Source organism: Sander vitreus, chromosome 6 (assembly GCF_031162955.1).
Source record: "Sander vitreus isolate 19-12246 chromosome 6, sanVit1, whole genome shotgun sequence".
NCBI lineage: Eukaryota > Metazoa > Chordata > Actinopteri > Perciformes > Percidae > Sander > Sander vitreus.
In genome coordinates this window covers 12758964-12786848 of record NC_135860.1, presented here as the reverse complement: position 1 = coordinate 12786848, position 27885 = coordinate 12758964, and the positions used below count along the sequence as shown (strand labels likewise).

Below are 27885 nucleotides of genomic sequence, written 5' to 3'. Positions count from 1 at the left end.
CAGAAACATAAACACAGAGAATCAGAAATGTATGCATTTTCATCTTTATTTTCCACAAAGGTTTGATATTAATTTACAAAAAAACTATTTGCATTAAATACAGCAGACTGAGAAAGATTATGAGAGATCTGTCAACATAATTTCAATAACTTCCTTTTGCGATCGATGCATTCATTCTTTCTTTTCACCCCTCGTCTGTTCTAAAACACATTATGCTCACCCCAAAATACTGACCCCTCTGCCTTGTGCGAAGCATTTCTTCCACCATGTACTGTAGTTACTTATCAAAACTAATATAGAGAATAAAAGTGGTGTGAAGCATTACAAACAGCCTTAACTCTTTATCCCTCTGACAGTCTCATTCCCTCTCTCTCTCTCTTTCTCCAGTCTTTTGTCCTCCCTCAGGCACCGTACACACTCTCATTACTGTAGGTCATGTAGAGAAACAGGTCCTCTTCATGGTGCTCCTGGAACACAACAAGGCAGGAGAAAAATTAATAATTCAGCATTACAAGTGTACGTGAGAGTGTGCACATGGGCTGACACACCCATGCTAACCACATTAAACTGCTCGATAAGATGAACAAAAGTACTATGGTTTTATATCTTCTTAGCCTTAAACAACATCAACATACATACAAACTGCTTCTTTTTTTTTAACATGCAACATAATACAGGTTGCACTTTCAGAATGACAAAAATAAAAAAGTCAGATTTTTCTTGCATGGGATTACTGGCACGCTATTTGTGAGATCAAGAAAAGCGAAGTAACATTGCTGTCTAAGCAGATCTGTCGTCTGTGAAGACATTTTTGATATGTTGTGTCAAGAGGAGAAGGCTGAAAATGTGTGTAATGTGTGTAATCTGAAACTTGCATTTATGTAGCTATAAGCAGGCAAACTCACAAATAGCTTCAGAAGAGGACGGTGATCTGCCAATGTAATGTTGAATATGTTTGTTCTGGTGATGTGTGTGTTGGGGAGGATCCTTATGTGAACACGTGTCTGTATGGGTGCAGTTACCTCATATACAGCAGAGAGAGGGGAGCTGGATGGGGGGAGGGAGTTGTTGACGAAGAAGAAGAGTGCTTCCTCTGGTCTCAAAGACACACGCTGGCGGATCAGGAAGCACAACTGGCCCACTAAAAAAAATTAAGGAGAGCAAGAAGGTCAGCGAGGGTAACGTTAATTTCATATGAAGAGGAAGAAACCAAGCAAGTGTGGGTTATGATCAGGTCACTGCTCAGTTTTGAGACAGAAAACAAAACAGATGTACTACTAAGAAAACTTTTATCAGATTCAATCAGAAAGACAAAACAACTACAAACAGTGATTTGCACTATACAGTTTTACTTTGCAGCTTATTGTCTGGCTATCCAATCCTTTTTCAGAGCAAACATTCTGACTTGTCATAGCAGCAAACACACAGGTGGAATCATAGACGTTGGAAGTAGGGGTGCGGTCGACAGCACCAAACTATTTATTTATTTTTTATAAAGAATTTACTTTAATTTCAGATTTTCTTACAACATAAATAATATATTCTTTCATAGCCTAATGATGTGATTGTCAGATTGTCTCGACATGTGCACATGCACTTTTTTTTATTAATATAAAAGGATTTTGTTAAGTTCTCATGGTTGATATGAGCAGAGCTTTCCATAAGCGCCGGCTGCCGGCCAAACAGCCTAATTTAAGTCTAGCTGCTACTTGATTGCATTCATTTTTGATTCTAATAAAATACTTTTGATGAACAAGTTGCGATTCACTATGCATGAACATTTTAAAACCACTATGGCTCCCGCTTCAAACCAATGTGAGTGACGAGACACGAGCCTGTCTGTCTGTCAGTGCCGTTCTCAGCTGAGACGCTGCGTGTCCTGCCAAGCAAAGAGCGGAAAATCGTCTTCAGTGTTTTGATTACTAAAAGAATTGATGACAAAACACTTTAAGAACTGCATTGACTGCACAGACAGGGAACGTCCTTATTACACGAGCTACTTCGTACACCGGTGGCAGCAACTTGCGCAGTAAGCATTAACAAGTCCTCTGAAAATGCTGTATTTTATATAGGCTACAGTACGACACAAAATAATAACTCGAGGCCACGCAAAAATATTTTCTCTATCTGTGATAGTTCCGGGGCTCCGTAAAGACGCACTGCAAAAACACACTTAAACAGGCAATGTTGTCAAAATCCTGTTTTATAAATAAAACATGATGTTATAGAACTCCCTCCAGTAGCTTAATATGAGTGCATTTATGTTTGTAGTAATATGAAAGCCTCCATTAACCATCAGTGGCATGGCTTGATAAACCTTATATTAAAATAGTCAATAAACAAATAATAAATAAGTTGTATTTTAAGTTTTGATCTGCCAGGAATAGTTGTGGCTTTAAAAAGCTATTTACAGACTGTGAGGGCTAAACCACACAAAGCCTAAATCTTCTTTACAATAATTCACTACACTACATTGACAATCAGGTATCTGTAAACTCATTAAAATATGCAATGATTAAGATGAGTGTATATGACGAAATAGCGTCATTTGTACGAGCCAGAGGCCCCCAGACCTCCCTACCTATCCTTGGATGGTGCATCAGCAGTAAGTTACCTGGCTGTCCGAACTTGATTTGGTCTCGTCCAAGTCACAGTTGTTTTGTTTAACCGATAAATCAGCCAGGCCAATAAATCGAGAGATTGCTAGATGTGAGAATTATTTGAGAGAGAAAAACTGGGCATGTATTTGTGTATTTCACCTGTTAGATCTGAGGGCACTAGATATTTCTTCTTGTCCAGTTCAGGAGCTCGTGACCTCGGGGCCCTCTCCACAATGATCTGGTTATATAAAAATGTCATCAGTTGTCGCTACCAGAGAAAGGATGTGTTCATGTGCCAAAATCTAAACAACAACAAATAACATTCACACTACTTTACAATTGAAATAAGAGAAGAAGAACTGGCTTTAAATAATGGTCTAGATGTCTTGGATTATGAAACATAACTTCCTATTCGAGTTGAATTGATAAAAGGTCACTAACAGTAAATATAACATGTTATTAGAAAATTAGCCAGGTCACACTGACCGGTATCTTATCTGGATGCTTGGCCCGAACTCTCTCTCCCTCTGCTCTCCTCACCTCAAGTGCTACTGAGCGCTGGTACTGACTGCCCATCTGAAAACAACACAAGGAAACAAACAACACAAGGAAACATGAAGTCCCTCACAATAGCATTATTTACCAAGCAGACAAAGGAGAAAGAGCACTGGCTGACTTCACCAACCATTGCACTCAGTCAACAAAAGATAGTGGCCGCCTAAAGAGCAAAACATTGTTTACTGCAAGATGAGATGCAGGCCTCTTTTAATCAAGTGTTGTGCGGCCGGTATGACAATACACATTTCACACTGTAAGAGCTTTTTCAATTACTGTTAACACAAAGAAGCTATCTCTATCTATCTTGTTGTTTGTAACCACTGTTTGCAAATCAATGAAAAGGACTGCGTTAAGCTTCTTCTTTTTTACTCTTATTGTTTAAAACGGCTAAAGAGTTAATCAATTATCAAAATTGTTGGCAATTCCTTTTTGGTTGATTGACTCAACTGACTGATTGATTGAATTAATTAACCATGAGTTTTAGATCTAGTATCATTGTTTGGCCTTTTTGGATTGACAGGATTTTTGCATCAATGGGATTAAATATTTGTCAAGCAATTAGTCAATTCAGTATTTCACGTGTATAGGTTCTACATTTTCAGTGTTTCCCATACATAGGTTCTTATTTTTCTGCTGAATAATTGAAAAATTAATCTGCAATTACTTTGAAACCTGATTTAACAGTTCGGTCATTTTAAAACAAAAAGAGTGAGTTTCTCAAATCAAATGAATGTACTTGCTGCTTATTGTGTTATATTATTGTGAATTAGATATCGTTCCGTTTTTAAATTTTGGTCAAACAAAACTAGCCATTTGAAAACATCAGCTTTGCTCGGCTATGAGAGGTTGTGATGGCCATGTGATCACATTATTTACTGGATTGGCCCAACGACAAACATTCTAATCTGGTTATTTTATCAATGATTTTAATTCTCAATTGAATTTCCAGAAAACATATGTACTTAATATTTTATATTGATATAATACATGTTTAGCGTGATTTTACCTCTAGACCATTCTGTCAGAAATGAGAGCCTTTGTAAACAGAATAACCATAGTTCTCTTTTCAATAATCCCACATATAACCTTACACAACATGTGTGGGTGGAGTAAACAGCAGTATCGCTGGGTAGAGCTGACGATGAAATCGCTCATCCACACAATATTCCCTCACAGGCCAAAATCATCCCACTTCACTTCGGGTTTTCTTTTAGTGTGTAGATTGTTGTGGTCCCGATATTTTCTGGGTTCATATATGTGGTTGGGGTCATCGTGAAGTGAGGCCACGTCACTTTTAACAACCGTATCGAGATCAGCTATAACTTACCTTCATTTTAAGACAGAAAACAACTAAACTACACGAATCGTTGGGATTAAGCAATGTTAGCTTCCAACGTCTCTACGTCTATATGTAAAGCGTGGTTTTTTTTGTCCGCAATCAGCTGTTTATGGTGCTAGCTATCAACGACAATGCTAACAGCTGCGGCTAACGGATCGACAAGACGTTACTGTGCACATACCTTCGCAAAAGACAAAAACAAGTTTGACGCAAAACACGACAAATCGAGATTTACTCCAGTGGTCCCTTATGCCGTCAAGTTTCTCAAAAATAATGCCCTGGTTGACAATTATTAGCTCAAAAAACAGTCATAACGTACGGGAATGCGATCATTTCAAAGATGTCGACTAGTCTACTTATTCTGCAGAACGAAAACAACAACAAACACTGCAACGCCCGCCCACCACATCTGTGACCAATCAAAGATGAGTGTGTAGATTGACAGCGGAATCTGTCCATTCAGAGGGAATCGAGAGCAGGTTTACAGTGCGTTCATTGGATGAGTAATGCAGTCCGTCTACACCCGTTTTCTATGAATGATGACTCAAATAGCCAATAGCAGATCCTGGAAACTGGGCCAGGCCGACGGGTCACGCCTATGGTCACGCCTCAGCAAGGCTACGTGCATTATCTGCACTGTTCTTTTGCAACAGAAAAAAACTCTTTTTTTTCCTGTAAACAGATCGTGCAGACACATGCCAGTAACTCACAGTAAGTGCTCGCAGTCAACGTGCAACATTGCTGCTGATGTACAATTTCTCCAAATGACGAAAACAGCTTCAATGATAAAGTAAATAAGCCACAACTCACTCTCAAAAACGCTTATGTTCAAAAGTGATTTTATTCCACCAATCTATTGAAATGTCCTCACTGTGTAAGATATGTACATGTTTATGTCGTCTTGTACATTTGCACGATTTCTGTTAGCTCTCGTGCATGCAGGGTCCAACTTTTCAATAGACATGCACCGCACACTTTACTGTTAGATCTGTTCAATATACACAAATATAATACATTTTCCAAACACAGCATTTCTTGGAAAAATGTGATTTCCCTTTAAAAACCCAAGTCTTTTGATGTATTACATCACACAATGTCCTTATTATCTTTAAGTCAGACCTCAGCAGTCCACGCATTGCTCTAATGGCAATATATTGTTCCACCGAGTGAAACAAGTGAGACCCAATGCTACATTGAGATGTTGCAGCATTTCAGTTGCTGCACGATTGTGAGCCATTCAATGATAGAAACCCCCACTTGTAACGCTGAATGTCCATAGTCCAATTTCCAGCAGTTTGAAGCAAACAACTTATCCTTTACGGTGCATCCAGGATGTCCCTTTGTTTAGTCTGAGCGTCCTGGTCAAACGGCAGCTGTGGCCGTTGTCAGTGTAAGGGCATCCGACAGGTTGCGTAGCCGGACTCTTGAGTTGGTTATGGTTTCCAAATGTGACTTGGGCACCCATCCACGATGCCAATCGGACAGTCTCGTCCCCTCTACCCAATCTGATAGGAAAAAAGAATCCAGCACAGTAGTATTTCAATGATTATTTTCTAAAAATAGTGGACTGCATATATAGTACTTTATGGCGTTTTTCCATTACATGGTACCTGCTCGACTCTACTCGCCTTTTTTGTTTTTCCATTATGAAGAAAAGTACCTGATACTAGCTAACAGGTACTTTTTTTAGTATCACCTCCTTCGAGGTTCCAAGCGAGCTGAGGCGATACCAAAAGGTGACGTGAAAACCTGCAGACTACTGATTGGTCAGAGAGAATCGTCATTAATCACTGCCTCATCATTGCTAGCGACAGACGGGGGTGTCCTGAACAAACCCGCCATTCTTAAATAGTTTAGCCAGCGGGGTTTTTTTTTTTGCTGCCTCCAGCTTCTTTTGAAACAAAATTTGTCTTCTGGCTGTGGCAACAGCCACATGCCGAGAGTCAAAAACAACACACCTTCGATGTTCTGTGTGTGTGTTGCATTAGGTCACGGCAGTTTCCTGCAGCGTCGCTATGACGACCAGCCACGCTCGCCTCACGCATGAGGCGGTACTAAATCTGCAATGGAAAATGGATAATGGGGCACCGCGGCCGAGTCGAGTCCAGCTGGTACTAGCAGTGGGTAAGCGCCATTATAGCGTATCACACCTTCCACAGGGGAATGAAGGAAAAGGTAGTGTGGTGGTCTTACTGTCACTGCTTTGTTGGTGCACAAGAATGATATCAGCTTTTTCCAATGACAGCTCATCAGGCTGCTGGGCAACAATAGCTCGGATACACTGCATCTGTGCAAAATCTGTATGGACACAAGAGGAGAGAAGTCAGACCTACTGTCATTAAGATTAAAATATCAATAATGCAAACTATGCAATGCTCAGATAGTGAATGCCTTCACAGGACTGTCTGGGCCTGCAAAATGTGTGCTTCACTGATATTCTTTTCACTCTCCCGTTATATTTATTTTTGGTTTGGTGACATCATGTAATTCCCAGCATATGTCTACCCAACTTCCACCTGACTAGAGGTCTAATCAACCAGGGTAATTGAAAACACCTGTGTGGGTGTGCTAGGGTTCAAAGTTCAAAATACAGTCTATTCCACTATTATCACTTAATTAGTGATAAGTGAGACTCTCTAACACAGTGGCCCTCAGTAATGGTGTATTTACCATTAGCTACTTATAGTCATCAATTGCATTCACCTGCGGTTCAAGAAGTCAACCAATTTTAATTAATCAATCAATTTTATTTGTCACATTAAAAGCGTATGAAATTCATGTTCATTATAAGATAGGTGTACATACTATAAGCACTACATTTTTCTTTTTTACCATGTGGGGGATTAGTCATGGTCAGAAATTTTACAATATCTACTTTCCGTAATTACAACTAAGAGGCTGACATGAATGCTTTATTCCCCAGTGGGATGCTTATATTTACTGTACGATATGATGACAACGTGGCTTTAAATAACTTCCAATTTTCTCCCTGGTGCAGTATAGAGTACAAGCTGTACGTCATTTTATTTAAGTGTCTGAATGATGGTGTAAAATGTATGCACAATTTTAACAGTTAAGCGAAAAATGTTCCATGTCACTGTTTTTGATAAAAATCCCACAATACTATATCTCACTTAGTTTACTTTCATGTAAAATGTCATGTGATAATGCACCCGTCGCTGAGGATGCAAAATGATGCTCAATCTTAGGGAATTTGAATTTCTAACTCACAATAGAGTAACACGTTGAGTGTTTATTATGGTTAATGAGTGAAGTAGGCAGGGATCAGACCCACCTTGCAAAGTCTAAGCCAAGTATCATACTTCACCTTGTGCAGCAGAAAAATCTATTTCAGGATGCGGCCGGGAAAGAGCGGATATCCAACGTAGTTTATCACTCCTGAAGGAAGAAAAAGCAAAGATGGGTTTACCTTCTGCAATGTTTTTCACTTTGTAACATGACAATTAATATACAGACATTCCCTGCCACAGTCTCAGTCTCTTACTGTGTGTCAGTCCGTAGCAGCAGGGCTTTTTGTGTCATGTGCAGCCGGAACAGGTTCTTCTGGAGGGAGTGAAGTTTGACACGACAGTTCTCGGCACGCACGTCTGACACAGGAGAGTGGTCTATTACTGTGAACCTTCCCCCTCTGGAAACAGCGAAAGCACAAAAGAGGAATGAGATGGCGGAAGGAAAGACTGTGATAAGATTGAAGGGATGATAAAAGACTACAGATATGAGGAAAACAGGATGCAGCCAATGGTAATGGGTTATTCGTAATGAGTTATGTTGACTCACTCTTTTTGTAGTGAAAGTAGCAAGTAGTCATTGAATAGGTGCAAATAGATATTCCTCTCTGTATCCTTTAGAAAGAAATCCATCAGTTCAGTGATCGGCCCTTCCCGCACCAGCCTCCGAGACTGACTGATCAGAGGTAGAGTCTGTAACACACACACACACACACACACACACACACACACACACACACATTAAATTTATGTTTAATGCGATTAATAATGTTTATCAGATATTAGTTTTAAATACAGTTTGCATAAAATTAGTAATTTGGACAATGAGATTTGCTCAAACAATAAAATGTTATGATCATATCCTCACAATGTGAGCCCATTGATTTTCTCCCATCCCTAGTGGTCATTACTTACCCTGCACGCAAAGTCCACCTTAGCGCTGAGAGAGACCAACGACTCGATGCTTTTCATCTGAGTGATGCTGTCATTACTCTCTTGAATCAGCTAAAGAAGAGGTGAAAGAAAGAAAAGAGCAGTTTGCCACCAGGGAGTTCAAGATATTCAATATACTATATTAAAATATTGCTATCCTATGTTAATGTACAATCAAAAAGGGGATGTTGCTGTACCTTCTCCAGAAGTTTCAAAGATTTGATGGCCTGAGTCGCCTCCGCAGTACCAGGGGTTGTTCTCTTCACAATGTTCTAGACAGAAACAGCGTGTTCGCGTGTTAAAAGCGAGATAGCCAAATGTTGTGAACCATAAACCTTTGCTGTTTGAGAAATTCACACAGACACACACCTGGACTAGCAGCTTAAGTCTTGTGATCCTCTGGAAGGGAAGGACGAGGAAGGAACGAAGAGGAAGCCTCTGACAAACAGAACTCCTCTCTAATTTCTCCACAATCTGTCTGAACCGTGAATTCTCATTCCTGAAAGAAAAGGAGAAATGTAATGAGAGAGAGATATATATATATATATATATATATATAAAAAAATAAAAAAGAATAAAGACACTAGCTGAACACAAAAGCTTGACTGAATGGCTTACATGAGTCTCTGGTAGGTGGCGTCCTGATAGGACTGGTTGGTAAGGTAGGGCACATAAACCATTTTGAAGCGCTGACAGTGCCGAGCGATGATATCACACACGGTGAAGTGTATGGTGTCTGATTCCACCTGCTCTTCCAGCTTTGATAAAAAACTAAAATAAAAAAAAAAAAATCATAATTATTTTAAGCTTATTTCTCCCACATATTTGTGAAACTGTACCTGCACAACTCACATAGGTTTGATAATCCTTTCACGTATGTTTAATGTTTCATATATGTAAATGTGGACATAGCTCAGATGGGTACTTGCTCTAAATCATATTTAACATTTCTGACCTGTGGCTGATGGCACGAACATCAGCAAGCCGCGAAAACAGCCAGTTCCTATCCTGAGTAGTCAACAGCGCCCCCAGCTGTTTGGATTTGACAAAATGTTCAACAACAATGTCCAAACTCCGACAGTAGGAGGCCTCAGAGGTCACTACCTCAAATCTCACCTAGAAAGAAAAATACATGAGAAAATATTAAAACATTGAGTAAGAGACAGCAAGACAGTAAACTATAGCTTATAAGCACAGTGTTACTCTATAAGCTCTGAGATTTTGACAAGGATGTGACTAACTGAGGAGGAAGATTTCACAATGAGCTGAAGTGTTCAGCTCAGACACACATGTCGGTTTTAAAGTTTAGGGGGAAACATCCACATTGCCAGAGAAACACAACACAGTTACACAATCACGTCTTCTGGAGAGTTTCACTCCTCTGCCAGTAAAAAGTGGATCAATGGCAGGGTCATTCTGTGATGGGGCAAGTCAAAATATTTCATATGATTTTAATGGTTTGAGGTGTGAGGTAACAACTGAAAAGCTGATTCATGTAAGTCATGCCATTTCAGAGAAGTCATCATGAAATAAAATCATTGAAAAGCTGCTGAAATAACACCCCCAACAGTCTGGTCAATTGTAAGTGGTAAATAAGCACGAGGAGGTGAATCACTAAAACTATGATGGAAACCCTTTCTGATTCTGATTCTGAAAGTGAAAAATAATCATCGTGCATTTAATTGCACATGGGACTTTACTGAATTTCACTGAGGCGGGAATGTTGTGCCAGTAACTTTCCAAAGAAGCACAAATGCATGATTTGGTTAGATTGGAAATTATAATCAAAGCTCGCTCTTAATTCACCGGAAAGTTACTGGCACAACGTTCCTGCCTCAATCCTTCATACGTATGAAGAACTTTCTGCCATCAAATGGTGGCTAGACTTACATATTTGCAGTAAGTGTGCAGCAATGCGTTACTTACCTCCTGTAGTCGCCTCTGGTCCTCTGTGAGCTCCTCCAGCTCAGCACTGTTCCTGACCCCCGGCAGATCCCTCCACAGTGTGGCGAACTGTGTGAGAGAGATGGACAGACGTGGGGAGGAAGGCCTGCCTTCACTCTTGGGGGGCTCAGGGAGAGGCAAGCTTTTGACACTTGTGATGGAGCCTGTGTTGGCCAAGGAGTGGAGGTGCGGGACAGGAGGTAGTGGAGGAAGAGGTCTGCGGGCAGGAGGGGGTGAGGGAGCAGGAGACGAGATAAAATCGGAACGAGCCTGACGCAGGATCTCAAAGTTTTGGGCGGCCTCGCTGTACTGCTGGTAGAGCTGGGCAGCATCTTGGAGAAAGAGAGGAAGTGAGACATAGAAAGACAGCAGAAGAGAAGGAACAACAGAGAAATAAAGTTAAAAAATACAGGAAGCAAAGGAAAAAAGATGGATAGAGACAGGAACAGCGTTAGCCAAGAGGAGTTGTTTGCATTTGACATTCCTTTTATACATAGTTGTCGGAATGCAAAGTCCCAGCAGCAGCTGCTTTTCCCTCAAGTTAGGAGATATGAATACTTGTACAAACCTGTCTCTGGCTTGCAGAGACACACACATATAAAAAGCACATACGCTCATACTCTTGCCCCATTTCTCACAATATCCAGTTAATCATAGGTTAAGGGACCCGCTTTTAAAATGGTGCGCTCCAACAGTGAACTGTCCTCAGGTTTCCTTTCATTTGTGTATATCATTTAAAATCTGAGCCACAATGTTCAGAGTAAGAGATACACAGTTATTGAGCCTGTTTTTACACAGAGATGAATCACACATACTGAATGGAAATGCTCAACCGCGTCATTAGTTTCCTGATCACAGCCAGAAAAGATATGATCTGAAGACACGTCACTGTGCTGCCTACAAGGACTTTTCTAATAATCAACCCTAAGATTTACTCTGAAACAAAACTGAAAAAAAAAAAAAAAAATTTAAAAATCAGTCAAATTGTAAAAGTATATGCATAAACTGCTGCAACAACACATTTTGAAAATAGGCATTAATGAAGTCAATGTGTTTGATTGGTGCCTAAAGAGAATATATAGTACTTTTAAACTGCACAACCTGAATTAAGTAAAAAATTAAGGTGGAACAAAGATACTCACTGAAAAACCTTGAATTCCTTTTTCGTCTGTCGATTGTGTCCAACGCATTCCTACAGTGCCGAGAAAAAGTCACAAGAACAACAACAATATACTATTAATCCTGACGATTTTTGAAAAGAGTTGACCCAAACTATCTAAAACAGCTTTTTATTGAGGATCATTTGCATTGAGAATAAGGAAATATGACTGTACAGGTTAAATGCAAAGAATGCATAGAAATATAGCATTGTACCTCCAAGTGCTAAACCACAACATGTTTAATATTACTCAATCAAATGTATAAAACATTAAAAGAATTTGACACATTTTGACCACAACTGTATTTTAACATTACAACACAGTTTTGTATCACAATTGATTGTGTTACTCACCTCAGCTCTACTTCTCCCCAGCTTTTGCTACGATCATCCTCATCATCTGGAATAAAAAAGTATCCATTTGTCGAAACATTATAAAACATCATTCTGATTAATTGACTATGAACCACAGTGACAGTTTGGATGAACGAATAAAAATACAAAAAATGCAACAATAACAAAAAGTCAAAAATAAATAGGTAATAAAAACAATGACAAATTGTCAGTTAGTTAGTAAGTAACCATGCTACAAAAAGCATTATAGAAGATTAGTGTGTTCCCAATACTCATACTTCTCGTGTTAAGTCTCAAAGCAGAATCAACTCAAGCCTTTTAGCACATGCTTCTGGGTTTCCCTTATTTTTTCCACCTCCACTTATCTCATCCCACTACCTGTACTCTTACAACACTGTGACGCAGTTTCCAGTGTAAGGTAATGTGATCAGATCAGTGCACTGATATAGTCTATTAGCAGACGGAAGCCTTTGATTTTGGAGTCTTGATTGATGTAATAACAAAATGATGCAAAAAAAACTCTCAGACAGCAAACCAGAGGATATGACTAGAAGATTGTCTCTGATTAAAAGTTGTCTGTGTGCAAAATCAAATGTTGACTTCATTCAAAGGCCACTTCCTCTGTGGGCAGTCTAGCCTGAAATGTGTCAAGCTGATCAGATTTTTTAAAATTGATTGATGAGAAACTCGACAGATACTGTCAGTGTCTGTCTCTCCTTCATTTTCTTTTGTTACCTGTTGTAGAGAATATTCTGGTTCTGCGATCCCTTCCAGCATTTTCCTCTTCTTCCACTTCTAAAAGCTCTCCATTTCTTCTTTCAGTGGTTTTACGGATTCCCCTTCGTCGTAATCGAGCCTCCAGACCCAAATCTCGGAAACTGCTTGTCAGAGTCCCCCGTTCTATATTACTTTCTGCCACCGCCTCTCCCTTTCTACTATCCAATTCTGTTCCCTTTCCCACCTTCTCTGCAATACTCCCCTCTTCTGGCTCCTCTTTCTGCCTTTCTTCTTCACTTTCATCCATTCTGTCTTCCACCTCCTGGCCCCCACCCTCTCTGGAAGGAGTAAGCAGGTCAGACTCACTGTCATAATTCAGAATGGGGCAGCTGTTAGGCTTGTACAGTGTGTTGCTCACAGATAAATACATCTCTACCTCCTCCTTTATTCTTGCTTCTTTCTCTATTTCTGATAATTTAACCTCATCCCCTGCCTCTTCACTAACTTCCCCCTCTATAGCTGACTTTTCTAACGGAGTGTGACCAGACGGCTCAGTCTCTTTGTCCATATTGTGATCCTCCTTCCCTTCTGTGTCTAACAATGTGTCAGCATGAGTGTATGTAGGTGTGTCACCATGCACAGCTGTGAAATGGTCAGCATGCATGTTGGCTTGGCTCTGCCCCATACCTCTCAATCCCTCCACCTCCATCGGCTCTTCCTCCTCCAGCTCTGGCTCTATGTGCTGTTCGTCTGTTCTCAACTTAACAACAGGCACCTCTCCAGTCCCTTGTGCAGCCTCCTCATGCCGTTTGTCGTTCTTGATCGCTGTCTCGGACTGGTCGACCCCTTGATACCCTCGTACCTCTGCATTAGGTTCATCAACAGTATGTTCCTCTGAGCGTCCCAGAATCTCCTGCACCACATTTTTGGCCCATTTAAGGTGGGGGGCTTGGGAATGCCGCTTAGGCTCCTCGGACATGCTCCATGCCCCGCTCAGTCGGATCCGAATGGCCTCCACCTCCTCTGGACTCATTGCTCTGGGGTTAATCCCTTCCAAGATGGGTTGAATTTGTTCAAAATTCACCTGAGGACAAACATCACAATAAAGATTACTCGGGACTGGCGAAGATTGCTCCCTCTCTACTTCCACCTCTTCTTTATTTTTCTCTCTCCACTCTACGAGGAGTTTCTCAGTCCGCAAGTCTCTTTTTATCGGCCCTATTTCGGCGTACGGGTGCTCCATTTCGCTCCTCACTCCCTCGCCAGTCTCTCTGTGAAGCTCTGACGACGCTCTGTATCTCATATGCACTTCAGTTGTTTCTCCTGTGGCAGGCCTTGGCACATCACACTCACTCTTGCTCTCCGTGTCCTGGTTGTAGATGATCGGATCATCATTTATACTCAGTGTCGAATGCAGGTCATCATGAGGTTGCTGTGTGGCCTCATCACTGCAATGACGACTTTCTATATTTGGGTTGTCTCTTTCCACTCCTCCAGTGTCATCAACTTGTGATGGTGACATCCTGCTGGTTATTGACCGGGGCAACGTTTGGCCAATCACACAGAAGATGTATGTTGGCTGCTTCTCCCTCCCTCCCCCATCCTCCTCTTCATGAACCGCCTCCTCCTTTGCCATTGCACATTCCTCTTCCCTCTCCTTCTCTCCCTCACACCCCTTGACGGCAACAGGTGAGAGGCCATCATATGTAAGTCCACCTTCCAAAAATTCCTGACAGTCCACAAACTGCTCTTCCTCGTCTTCCTCTTTTTCGTCCTCCTCGTCTCCGCCGCTGGACACCGTCACAAAGCCGTCCTCTCCTGACAGCATTGTGTCTCTCTCCTGCCTCCACCCTGTATCACTTCCTCCTTCGCTCTCAGAGCGGGCCCAATAGTCGCTCCCACCCTCTTCCTCTCTGTCACTCTCCTCTGTGTTATCTGTCACATTCTCTCCCTCTGCATCCCTCCGCCGACTTCCATCTATCCCTCCATCGCTGTCAGACAGATGTTCCTTCCCTCTCTTATCTTCTTCTCTCCAGACTTCACCCACCTCCTCTCCATCTACACTTACACCCTCTGTGTCTCTCTCCATGTCTCCCCTCTGCTGAGTTCCCCCTTCATGCCTTCCTCTGTAACTGCTTTGGTCCAAGTATTTCTCATCTGGTTCCTCTTTTACTCGCCTCCCCTCTCTTTCCCACTCAGCCTGTGACTCCATACTCCTCTCTTCTTCTCTCCTCTCTTTCCCCCTTGTGTGTCTCTCTCTGTTTACAAATTCGTCTTTACTATTCTTGCCTCTCTGTGGCTCTAACCACATCCTTCTTGGCTTCTCCGTCTTCTCTCCTCTGTCTTGCTCACTTTTTTTTTGCACCCTATGACTGCTTTCAGCAGCTGAATTTCTCTGTTCTTGTACGTCTCTGTCACTTTCAGCAGTGCTCTCTCTCCCCAATTGGCTCTCTTCATAACTGTCTCTGGCTCTTCGAGATCTCATCTCATTGTCCATGTTGCTGCTACACTCTCCGCTGCTTGGGGCTCGTGGCTGCATCCTAGGGGCCGTCTCGCTCTGGGATCGGCTGCTCCTGCCTGTCTTATCATCCCACCTAAGATCGGCCTCTCTTTCCTTTGTTTGCCTGCCTCTCCTCTGCTCATGCTCTCTGTATCGGTCTTCCTCTCTCCTGTCATCCTTCAATTCTCTCACACTTTCCTTCCATCTGTCTTCCTCCTTTGCTGCTCTCCTGTCACACTCTCTGTACCTCTCTCTCTCTTTCTCCTCTCCCTTCCTCCTGGATCGGTCCACTTCTCTGTCCCTGTCTCTGTATTTCTGCCTGTCCTCTTCCCCGTGTCCTTGCCTATCTTGATCTCTCTCCCTCAGTGGTTTGCCCGTACTGTCCCCCTCACTTCTGCTGTGTTGATATGTCAACTCCTGCCTCTCTTTGTATCTCACTCTTTCCCTCTTCAGCTCTCTCTCATCACTGTCTCCTTCACTCCTGATGTCCCTCCTTCCCTCTCTCCTTGGTGCCTTTTCCCTCTCTTTCCAATCTGGGTAGATCTCTCTGTCTCTTTTCCTGTGTGGAGAAGGCATCCTGGCCTCCCTTTCTCCCATGTTAGTCTTTGGCTTCTCTCTTTTTCTATCTGTATCCCTCTCTCTTCTGTCCCATGAATCACCCACTTCTCTTCTCCTGTCTTGAAAACCAGTACCAGACTCGTCATATCGGTCCCTCTTTCGTGATTTCTCATCTTCTACAAGTCTTCCTCCAGTGTTTTTTCCCTCTTCCTTTGTTCTGCTTCGGATCTCATATCTTTCCCTCTCTCTGCGCCTCTCTCTCTGTCGTACCCTCTCTCTTTCTTGCTCCCAGTCGTCTGTCTCAACTCTTTTCTGCCTATCTCTCTGTCTCCTTGCCCCTCTCTCTTCCTCCATCTCAGTGGTGGACACCATTCCTTTGCCACAATCTGCACTGTTTTTTCTCATTCTGGGAAATGTGCCACCTTTCTCCATCCCTCTCTCTACCTCCCTCACGGTCAACTTCTCTAGATTTGACAGCAGCCTCCCGTTTCTATTTCTGTCATCTTCCTGCCTCCTTTCTCTTTCCCTCCACTTTCTTTCTCCCTCCCTCGGCCGGGGTGCAGGAGCTCGGTCTCTTTCATAGTATCTATCCCGTGGGTCCATATCTTTGTATCTTGATTTGTCCGTCCTCCTGTCTTCCTCTCGGTTGCTGTCTCTCTCTCGCTCCGACTGGGCAGTCATTGCTGGCCTGGGACTTGGATCCCGGGAGATTTTTCCACCTAGCTGAAGCTTGCGGTCAGATGTGTTTATGTTAGATAAAGTGTCAAAGAGAGTGCAGCTGGGCCTTTTTGTCCCCATTGTATCATAATTTGGAGAACCTAAAAGACAGCAAGAGTCCACATCATCAATTTAGACATCAGGTATTAAGAGTCAAGACATTTTTTTTAGGGACAAATAACTGGACAAATAATATAAAAAATAAAAGGTTAAATTAAGCAATACGGAGGTCTGCAAACTTACATACTTAGTTAATGTTACAGAGTTGAGTATGAATACTCTGGGGAAATATATTTCACTAACATTACTGCTACCTTTGAAAAACCATGATAGCTGCAACAATTGTACTTTGGAGCTCAAAGCTATATGATATTGTAAGTCAGTCAATGGTTGTATAATAACTTTACAGTAGAAAAGTGTGCCAGATAAAAGGTGACACCTCTTACAGTTCTCTATGCAGCACAGACTTGCAAAGCACAGCATACCAAAAGAAGTCTTACAGAAAGTGAAGGCTTGTGACACAGGCACGGCATGTAACATGTAAACCACAACTAAGCTGGATCTAACTCTGTGTTCAAACCAGAAGCAAATTACAGTAGAAGTGTTCATCTGAAATCCACGAGAACAAAATAGTAAAGAAACTCACCTGAATGTTGTTTCCTGGGGAGATCTGTGGCCTCCCCCCAGGTCCAGCTCAACTCAAAACCATAGGATTGCACAACAGACAAGAATCCAGTCCCTGTATACACATTGTCTAGTTGACATTGAATGACCTCCTTTTGTTCAAATTAATCACAACTGCCTTTTTCTATCAAAATTTAAAATTTTGTGAAAAACGGAATGTTTACGCCTGAGCTCTACTTGCTTTTCCCTCTTGCTGCCTCGTCCCTCCCCTTCTTTAAATTCCCAAACAAGTCTCAACAGATTGACACTTATCGTTCCCCTCCTTCTCTCTGTCTTGTTCTCTCCGTGGCTGTTGCTGAACAGGGAGATCTCTAATAAATAAATAAAAAAAATCAGCCGAGTCCACTACTTTAGTCCTTTTCCCTCCCCTCTAATGCCGACGTGATCGCCTGTGTGTGGACTGGAGCCCCCCCTAACAAAAAGTACATAACTCTCTCCTCTCTCCTGCACCATTCTCTCGCGAAACACAGGAAGTACACTACCTTGGTGTCGCTGTCTTGGAGCAACGATTGGTTGATATGGAGTAGCCGGGTGTGTCAACACACACACACACACACACACACACACACACACACACACACACACACACACACACACACACACACACACACAGCCAGGTAAGGTAAGATAAAACAAGGGAGAGAGGGGGGAGGGGAGCCATAAAGTGAGGCTTGAGATCACACACACAGTTTGGTGGAGAGCTCACTGAGGCCTATAAAACTTATCTACATTCCCCTGGGAGGTAGTAAAGAGAGTGACATACAAACTGCTTCTTTTGATAAAAAAAAAAAAAGATTAGGCAATCACGCAGGAGGAAACCAAGGAATGGGGCGTTTACAAGGGTGATCTTTGAATGATTTGTTTAACAATGACTGCTTGATTGAGTGCTGCAGTGACCTGCGATTAAAGGTTTGGAGTAGCCTACCACAACTCTGTCATTAACATTACCAAATAAAGACAAAAAGACCCAATCACTTTCACATTTACTTACTTTGTTTTGTTGCACTCAGGGTTTACTTCACTTTGCCTTCACTTAATTACTTAGATTTACTCACTTTTCTCGTTCACATTTGTTCTTCATTTTAATTGATTTATAATTCAGATTCATGCATTTTATAATTTTACATCTCAAATTGCAAGTTTATTTAGGTACACCTAGCTAAACCTTATGGAATAAAACACCCCTGCAATTCATCCTATGAAGGTTATTATAGTGTTCAGTTTTGTCCAGGTGTTAATTTAATGCTATGGTTATTTTGCAGACTTTGTAGTTTGGTGCTGATCAATTGTATTGTAATATACTCAGAAGTGTTTCTAAAATGTTGGCAACCCCCTTTATACCAATGAGGGCATTAGTTTTTGCTACCAAAAGAAAATTGATACAATCAATTTCATCATCTCAGCAATCTAATCTTTTGACCCATACATTTATCCATTATCTACACCTGCTTGTCCTTTCCTTGGACGCAGGTGCTGAAGCCTCCCAGCTCACATGGCAAAATTTAATCTTTTGAACATTTTGAAATATCTTTGAATATGTGGTTTTGTTTATGTGCACCAACCAGGGAGTTGCAAACATAATAGTGTTGCACTTGTAAATGCCAATAAAGTAACTGAACTTAACTTGCTGTAGTAGTTAACTGTCTTCCTCTAAAAGTAAGGGTTCTAATTTCTGTTGAGGTTAAAAAGCTAACAATGATGGTGAGCTAGGCTGTTGTAAAAAAAAAAAAAAAATCTGTTAATTGCGATACAAACTAAACTCTCTTTCCATGGATTGTTTAGACAGGCTACTGAGGAATGTGTATCATCTTTAATCTTATCATTTTGAAATAGTTATTTTTGTAGTATTGGGTTGTGATTAGAAGAATGGGCTTCAGGGAAATCAATCTGATAAAACTCTTAACAGGTCTATTCAAATGCATGATGATAAATTGGAAGGATAAGGTACAGATTACTGTATACAAAACAAACCATGTCGACATGTTTTGTTTCTGACACAATTAAAACATTATACTGAATATATTTGTTCTCTACTTTGTAAGGCCCAATAATGTACACTGCTAAAATGTTATTCATCCCAGAGCAAAAATATTCTACACACACGATGAATGAACATAGCTGTATATATTTTACTTCTTAATAGGTGATTATCTTTAAAATACACTCAGTTGCCACCATTGGCAGGTAATTTGATAAACAAAAATAATTCTAATGCAGTGCAATATATCCTACTGTCATGAGATTATTATTATTATTATTATTAGATGAGTTATGTTTTTGTTATGAAGTGTTTTAGAAAAAGCTCCACTGGCAGCTAAATATATGTATCTACCTGCCACAACCTGAAGGACTCACCACTATAAGATCCCAACATTACACATTGGTTTAGGATTGTACAGTAACTATATTATACAAAACTGTTAAGTATTATATTGTGTTATGTAATTGTTTTGTAATGTGTTGTATAACTATCAGTGCAGTATAATCTATGTGACACCTACTATATGTATTTAATGTGATATGTACTATATATGCATTTTCTGTAAACTGCTTTAGCACCATGTTTTCTTTGTTCATGCCAATAAAACAAAATTGAATTGAATAGAGAGCGAGAGAGGGAGAGAGAGAGAGAGAGAGAGAGAGAGAGAGAGAGAGAGAGAGAGGAGGAGGAGAGAGGAGGAGGAGGAGGAGGAGGAGAGAGGAGCTCAGTGTGTCATAGGAAGTCCCCTGGCAGTCTAGTCCATGGGCGATTTTAGACCCTTTTTAGGGGAGCTCAATATTAAACAGGTTTAATATCCTGTGTCGCTGTCGCCGATGCTATGCACCTGTAACCCAGTCAAGGAAAGGGTCAACAGAAACATAGTTTTGACCAATCGGAGGTGGTTGTGCCAGACTCCCGCCTTTGGCTGAGTCTCTATCTAATCTGTCAGAGGGAGAGCAGGAGTGCAGTTGTGAAGTTTAACGTTGGTAGTCACCAGAGAAGAAGTTGGTAATTTCATGGCGAAAGATTAGAATCCAAATTGAAACGTAAGCAACTAAAATTGCTGAATGTTAGAACATTGTGTCAAATTGGTCTATATTGCTGTGACTTATAAAGTGTCAGGTTTAGTTCCATCATAGTGTTAATAGTCAGTAGCTAGCTCAGAGATTATCAGATAATGAAATTACTGATTTAGCGGGGGGGTTAACACTTTTGCAAGGCAGTGTATCCGTGTCACATTCTCATTAGGGGCTGAGCCACCCTAAAGGTTTGATCCTAGAATCGCCCCTGGTCTAGTCTATTCTAGCCCATAGCATCATAACTAAGGGCTGTTCCAAGGCAAACCTGAGCCAGCCCTGACTATAAGCTTTATCAAAGAGGAATTTCTGCCTCCTGAGGAATCAGCTCCCATGTGTATGTGTATGTATATGTATGAATATGTCTGCTTAATCTACAAGGATGTCTACCGATGCTTTTTATGTCTATTGGTGACCTTATGATATGGGGATGTGTTGAGTATGTCTCTTGGGGGCTTAGTGATGTTATGGCTTAGTTGTGACTATGCTGCAAAACCAATGTATCTGAAATCTTTTTATTTATTTATTTGTATTACTTTTTTGAAATACTTGATCTGGAGATGCATCCTATTAAATGATGATTAAATGTGTAATGATTTGTTGAGTGGCCCAACAGAGGCCCACAGACAGAAAACTGTAGCATGTCATGCCATCATGGATGTTTGGGATGTATTATTAAGAGAATGCCATGCTTGAGCGTTTCCTCTTCCCCACAGTGATCTGTTTCTAGTCAGCTGATGCGGGTCAGCAGCCAGGCTGCAGCTCATTGGTCGCGCTTCATTTCGACGGTCACATGCGCGCGTGTGTTTAGTTTCATTTCCGCACTCCGCTGCTGTCTGTAGCCTGTTAGCCTCTGCGATGCCACTTCACACATTCTGAGGAAAAGCGCATTTATTATTAAGGACAGGAAAAGCGGGTAGCTCATAACGTTCATTTAAAACACATGCAGATTGACTTTATTGTATCTGCATAACAAAATAACAGCTTTATTTTTTCTAAGTCAGCCAGGAAGCGACGTTAGCGCCAGGAAGCCCACTACATCATCAACGGGCTTCATGTTTAAACATTTGTTAAACTGTAACAAACAAAGAAGCTTTCCCCGCTTGTTGACAGTAGAATAAGTCATGAAGGTAGGTGAACAATGTAGCCTAATGGTAAACTCGGTTAAGCCTTTCAGAGAGGTGTTTCTATGTGACTGTATTTTCTCAGCAAAAGTAATTTCCTCATGCGGAGACGAACAGACATTTTGCATGCACACACTGTATATGGCTGGCTTAATATGTGGTTTCATAACTTCATTTTTGTCGTATTCTGTTGTTGTGGCCTTGGATTATGTAGCCTACTACACTTAAAATAGTTTTTGTCCAAGAAATGGACAGTTCATTTTCTCCTAGTTGTGTTTTTTGTTTGTTCAGGAAGCAAATAAATGAGCATGCAGGTACCTTATAATGAACCGGAGATATGCAATTCAAAATCCCACCACTTAATTTTGAATTATGTTAAATATGTGTGGGCCGTATGGATAAAATCCTCTCTCTTGGTAAATGTTAGATGTTTATGTATGTAGACTGGTTTGTCTATTTTTGGTTATTCAGTTCAATTAAATAATACCTGACAAATCAAGGTACTTTATCACATTAATGTAACAATTGTATACAAATCCAATATTACCATAAAGAATTCCTGTTCTTTGATTTTCCCACAATAGAGTTGTCAAAAGGATTAGAGCTGCAACTAACGAGGTGTCGTAAATAACTTGTTTTGACCAACAGTCTCAACCCCAAGATTATTCAGTTTAATATCATATAAGAGAAATAAAGGCAGCAACTTTTTGCAATTTTGCTACCATAGTACCACCTCATTTATTCTACTATTATATATATTGTATAAATGGTATGGAAAAATCTCTGATGGTAGACAGTTAATATTGTCTTACACAGCATATTTTCATATTGCCCAACCCTAATTTTAAACGAATAATAAGCATTATATTTGGGAATTGCTTGAATGGTGATAAATGAAACAACAGTCCCTTTTTAAGACCAAGTGTCAATCATTTTTTTCATGCAACATCTGTGTCAGGTGGTCAACAGTCAGGGTGGAGGGCCCTTCCTGGTGTGGATCCTGGCTGTTCAGCTGGTCCTGTGTGGGAGTGGGGTGTACACCGCTAATGGCACCAACAGCTGTAAACTGGTCTCTGAGTCTGTCTCAGAACGGAAAGTCCTCAACCGACTAGAGCCACTCGCCCGTAAGAAGTAAGAAGTGACTTGACGGAAGCATTTTGCCTGATTGTCCTTTGCCATTCAGTGTTGTGCCTTTTCTCACATATTAGTTGTTAACTGGGATTTGTTCTCATGTTGACAGCTTTACAGCAGTGACCAAGAATGGAACTGAGAGTTACACATATGTGTTCCAGTTGTGTGGGGATGCAGGGGGTATTCCAGGAGCTGGGGTTGTTCAGTTGGACAGCATGAAGACGGAAGAAAAACCAACAGTGATTGGCATGTATGGTGCAACACAGGCCATTGGAGGAAGTAAGTCTCTGCAAAATATAAGAATTTCACCCTAATTTACCCTGACTTTGTGTGTGGATATTAACCATATGTGAATTGGAATCTTATTTTGGAGAATTGCCTTGTGTTTGAGACAAACTAGGACCACAATAAGCCCAAAAAATGTGTTACAATTGTTTAGTGTGCATTATTTATCTCTGATCATGGGATTAACCATTCCATATGGTGCTTTAGATCTGTTTTATGTCTGCATTGTCTATTTTGACACTTTCCTGCACTTGCAGGTGACTGGGTGATGTTGATCTACACAAACGGGGACAGATATGATGCCCACTGCTCTAAGGAAAAGAGGAAAGCCATGGTCATGATCTCTTGTGACAGAAAAACGGACGTGGTAAAAGAAACTCAGATGGCTTTTAGATAATCAGATTTTTAGATCATCAGATTTGTGAAAAGAAATGCTAGTTTAAAATGGCACCGTGTTTAAAACAAAAATGCAAGGGGCTGCATTGGTGGCAGGTTGCTTCAGGTACCGGTGTGAAGATGATCCAGAAAGGCATCTTTGATAACATATCCACAAACTCTGCACAGTGGTTTATGATGTTATGACAAGTTATCACAGTGATTTTATTCTTCATCTTGATGATTACAAGGGAACTGTAGAAATACCTCATTCACGTTACAAAGTAATCTATCGTGAATGTGTGCCTGTTCAATGCAGCATGTTGCTGGATGACGTTAGATTGTGTTGTCTAAAATGTGAATCAGGGTGACACACGGTGCTAATTTTCTCCTGTGAGACTTGTTGTCTTGCACCCTGTCTTTTAAATGTGTGTGTTGCTTTATATTTCCCTTTGTCTCTCTCCATCTCATTCCCAGGGCGAGATGAAGGTAGTGTTGGAGGACAGGGATAGGTTGCAGGACTGTTTCTACCTGTTTGAGCTGGACTCCAGTGCAGTGTGCCCAGCTATTGAGTCCCACATCAGCACTGGCTCCATAATACTCATCATGTGCGTAAAGATAGAGAGAGTGTGTGTGTGTGTGTGTGTGTGTGTGTGTGTGTGTGTGTGTGTGTGTGTGTGGTGACACAAAAACCCTTAACGTTAAAGCATATAATAATAGCACAGGCCCTCTCTTCTTCCAGTGGTTTCTGTCTTCTGGCTGTTTATCTCATCGGAGGTTTCCTTTACCAACGACTGATTGTTGGAGCCAAAGGGATGGAGCAATTCCCAAATTATGCTTTTTGGTTGGAGGTCGGCAATCTGACAGCGGTAAGCCGAGTGCAGTTGATACATAACGTCATTAAAAGATCAGGCTAATGTTATTTCTTTGGAAATGCATAAAAAACTTGACCTCCCCTTACAGGATGGGTGTGACTTTGTGTGCCGGTCAGGAAAACGGGAGGAAGCCCCGGCTTACAGGGGAGTGGCCACAGAACCTTTAGAAGAAGAGCCAGAGGAGAGAGATGACCACTTACTACCTATGTGACCTCAATATGTCAGACATGGGACAGAAATCTTCAACTGTGTGACACAGTTTACTCTTTCACAGGTTACAGCTTGCTGTTAGACACAAGCCTTGTTTTTCTTGTGCAGGTTTAGGTTAGGACCTGTCGACACTTTACGTGTATTCCATACTTGTGCCTAGCTACTGTATGATCTGCTTGTCACTTAAGAGGGCATGTTGCTCATAGGGCTGACAGACATGTCTCCTCTTCCTACCCCATGCATTTCATTCAGCTGTTTGATGTCAAACAAATGAGTGATTCATCCAAGATTACAAAGTGACAATAAAGACTCTTCTCCCATGGAAATCTGGCACAAAAGGGAGAAGTTAAGAAGTTGGATTTCTGCCTGATTTTAAACTTAATGACATATAGCTGCCATCTCTTTTTCTGCTTAGCTAATGATTGATTGATTGTTGGGAGTTGGTGCTGGGACCCGGTTGTGCACTGACAGTTGCAGGTTACAAAACACACAAGTGCTTTCGCTTGTGTAATTTAGCTTTAATCAGTTTTTGTGTTTTGAAAGTAATCTGAGAATGTGAATGTTTATTTCTGTGACTGTGCTCACAATTTTGCTACACAAGTAGAAATCACTGCAGAAACCATAGCTTGACTATTATATTTTTCCCTTTCTCCCACATTATAGGAAAAAGCTTCTACATTAATGCTAAATATTTTCTCCCTAAAATGTTGAGTATTGCCAGTTTCCTGACTGAAATCTGAGCTTGACTGTTGTAATCAACCATCCTCTTAATTTTTTTTTTTTTTATTGATTTTTGAGTTTAAAAGACACCAACAGACAATATGTACTGTATATGTACACACATGCATACAACAGAAAAATCCCACCCCAAACAAACAACAGATGCTGCAATGTCTACAAATTAAGTTGAAAGAATGATAGAAAAGTATATAAAATAACAAACTAGTACTGTACAAAAAATAAATAGCAAAGTACATACAGATTTAACCAAACACAATTAAGTTAGAATCTCTGCAGGAAGGAATGCAATGGTCTCCAGTGTCTCCAGAATCTTTTGGAATTATATTTGAGGTCATAAGTCAGTTTCTCCAGAGGGAGAAGAGCCGATATCTGTGACAACCACATACCGGCCGTGGGGACTTGCGGAGCGGACCACCTCAGTAAAAAAACATTTTTTAGCCAGAAATAAAAGAATTATCGGTGTCCCATCCTCTCAATTTATATCAGTGAGGTCAACAATGCTGTTAACTTGATGCGTTAAACTTACAAATTTGGTGTTTAAAGCAAAGCATCCAACTAAAATGCAAAATGTAATTACATCTCAAATTACTAATTTTAGTTTATAAATGCTACCACACAGTGATAGGCAATTACAAGAGATTAATATATGAATTCTGCTATTCATAATTTAAGATATCAAGATGTATGGTATATATGTAGTATATGTACTTGTATTTTCATAGAATAAATGAACGAAGAAGAAGAATCAAAAGATTATTGATTATTGTTCTATTTAGCCTATTTAATAATGAATTTTGTAGTGGGAAGACTGATCAAAATGCCTACATGGTAAAACTGACCCAAACACAAGATACACACACACACACAAACATAGGGTGGAGGTTTTCTTTTGACCAAATATTAAGGCTGCTTAATGCCTGATGCTTTGCTTCTTTAGAATAGAGCTACAATAAAAGCACTTACTATTATTTTCTATACACTTCTGTATCTATATTATGGTTGTAAACATGTTACAGCTCTGATAATACTTTTTAGAAATTGCGGTTTATGGGATTAAAGCAGGATTTTTGACCTTGATGGCAAAATTATGTTAGGAAGTTTCAGTTGTGAATCAAGTTACTAGTGTGCACTTACGTTAGGTTTGTTTTGTTTCTATCACTTGCTTTTTTTTTGTGTTTTTTAGGTTGACATTTCTTTGCTTAGTTCTGTGATTCACATCCTGGATCACAATCTGGTAGAACAGGTTACACGTGTTTTCCGTGAATTGAACAACCTCAAGATTAACATAATGACCTGTTAGGTTCAAGGATGATTTCAATCTACCAACTGTTTTGTTTGTTTTCTGATTCCATCAAAAATAAAAGATGAAAGTAGTTTATGTATGCCCATTGTAGTGGTGAAATCAGTACACACCTAAGTGCACTCACCTTTGGAGATTTAATGAATGTGAAATGTTTTAATAAAAACATTTTATGCACAATACATTTTTTATTAATAAATTATATTTAAATTGACCTCATGGTTAAGATATTTGCTAATGTTGAGTAGTGTTTGGACCATACACCGCTTGGCAAATGTTTCAGGAAAAATAATCAGGTTAACCAATTTTATTTCAAAATTGATTCTTAAACCAAGCCTGAAACCTAAAATCCCAAATTTACCAAGAAACCTTTGAAGAACATTTGCATTTAATATTATTTGAGACCATATCCCACCAATGCAATGATCCTTTACAAGATGGAATACCAAGAAACCTTACTGTGAGAAAAACTTGGCTGGGAAATAGAAACATTAATACTGCTAACAGAAATCATAAATTACATTCCACTTCTACAATACAATACTACACTAAACTATTTCTAAATGTATGAGTAATTTAGTGTAAAGAGTCTTCATTCTTAAAGGTCCCATGGCATGACATTTTCACTTTATGAGGTTTTTTAACATTAATATGAGTTCCCCCAGCCTGCCTATGGTCCCCCAGTGGCTAGAAATGGCAATGGTGTAAACCAAACCCTGGATATCTGCAGCCATACAGTCTTGAGAAAATGAAAGCTCAGATGGGCCAATCTGGAATCTTCATAGGCGGAGTTTGACATTCGAGCCAGTGGGGTGGCAAAAAAAAGAAGAAAAAAAAACAACTCGCCCTTATGAAATCCAATCGCGGCACGGCTGTCTTGGAACGCAGTAGACAGACGGTGGCGACCACATACTGTATATTAACTCAAATGTAACAGTGAACAATCAGTGTTCGACCTACAGTCTGTTGAGATGCTTCTCCAAACGCACAAACGAAGCGCAGTCACACCATAAAACGTTAAGACGCGTATATAGTTTCTGCTGATAGCCAGGACTCTGCTGTTTCTTCAGGAATGATTTCACACATCGGTTCACGGAACAGCACTCCACAAGCACTACATTTAATTTGTGCGCCAAGCAGTGTATGTAGGCTGCTGAGTCTATTTGATGCGCAGCTGCACACCCGACACATAACTGACATCAAAGACGCACCGTCGTAACTCTGTGCCACAATTGGGATGTTTTTAAGACCACACATATCAACACCTTTGTAGATGGCCTCCACAATCCAAGACCGTATGGCTGCAGCCTGGAGCTTCCCGTGTCATGCCATCCCGCCTTGTGCCGTCCCCGAGCTTCTACTTTTCAAAATAAAAGCTTGCGTCTGGAATAAAATACTTATATCTCTCTTACTTTTCAAAGTAAACGCTTCCCCGAGCTTCTACTTTTCAAAGTAAAAGTAAAAGCTTGCGTCGAC

General features: G+C 40.6%; 3 protein-coding genes across 5 annotated transcripts; 1 reads left to right on the top strand and 2 right to left on the bottom strand.

Annotated features, from left to right (window-relative positions):
• Nucleotides 1–28: 28 nt before the first annotated feature.
• Nucleotides 29–4878, bottom strand: LOC144519537 (gamma-aminobutyric acid receptor-associated protein-like 1). The gene is made up of 5 exons (XM_078252751.1): nt 4679–4878; nt 3087–3176; nt 2760–2838; nt 1023–1141; nt 29–467 (listed from the first exon to the last, which is right to left on the bottom strand). Exons 2-5 carry the CDS (start codon nt 3174–3176, stop codon nt 402–404), a joined length of 354 nt encoding a protein of 117 aa, XP_078108877.1. The 5' UTR covers nt 4679–4878; the 3' UTR covers nt 29–401.
• A 436-nt stretch (nt 4879–5314) lies between these two features.
• arhgef5 (Rho guanine nucleotide exchange factor (GEF) 5) lies at nt 5315–17786 on the bottom strand. 2 transcript variants are annotated; one of them, XM_078252666.1, is made up of 15 exons: nt 17274–17786; nt 12871–16728; nt 12136–12181; nt 11765–11814; nt 10605–10954; nt 9634–9794; nt 9297–9449; nt 9048–9177; nt 8876–8950; nt 8661–8750; nt 8296–8438; nt 8003–8146; nt 7826–7896; nt 6691–6795; nt 5315–6002 (listed from the first exon to the last, which is right to left on the bottom strand). In XM_078252666.1, the coding sequence occupies exons 2-15, from the start codon at nt 16706–16708 to the stop codon at nt 5860–5862; spliced, it is 5499 nt and encodes a 1832-aa protein (XP_078108792.1). In that variant the 5' UTR covers nt 16709–16728; nt 17274–17786; the 3' UTR covers nt 5315–5859. The 2 variants fall into 2 exon arrangements, with proteins under 2 accessions (XP_078108792.1, XP_078108793.1); XM_078252667.1 differs by having other exon boundaries at nt 13540–16728; nt 17274–17785.
• Nucleotides 17787–21176: 3390 nt separating this feature from the next.
• m6pr (mannose-6-phosphate receptor (cation dependent)) lies at nt 21177–26491 on the top strand. 2 transcript variants are annotated; one of them, XM_078252728.1, is made up of 8 exons: nt 21177–21284; nt 21373–21498; nt 22451–22623; nt 22733–22902; nt 23166–23275; nt 23761–23891; nt 24026–24152; nt 24247–26491. In XM_078252728.1, exons 2-8 carry the CDS (start codon nt 21493–21495, stop codon nt 24367–24369), a joined length of 840 nt encoding a protein of 279 aa, XP_078108854.1. In that variant the 5' UTR covers nt 21177–21284; nt 21373–21492; the 3' UTR covers nt 24370–26491. The 2 variants fall into 2 exon arrangements, with proteins under 2 accessions (XP_078108854.1, XP_078108855.1); XM_078252729.1 differs by having other exon boundaries at nt 21183–21284; nt 21369–21498.
• The last annotated feature ends 1394 nt before the right edge of the window (nt 26492–27885 follow it).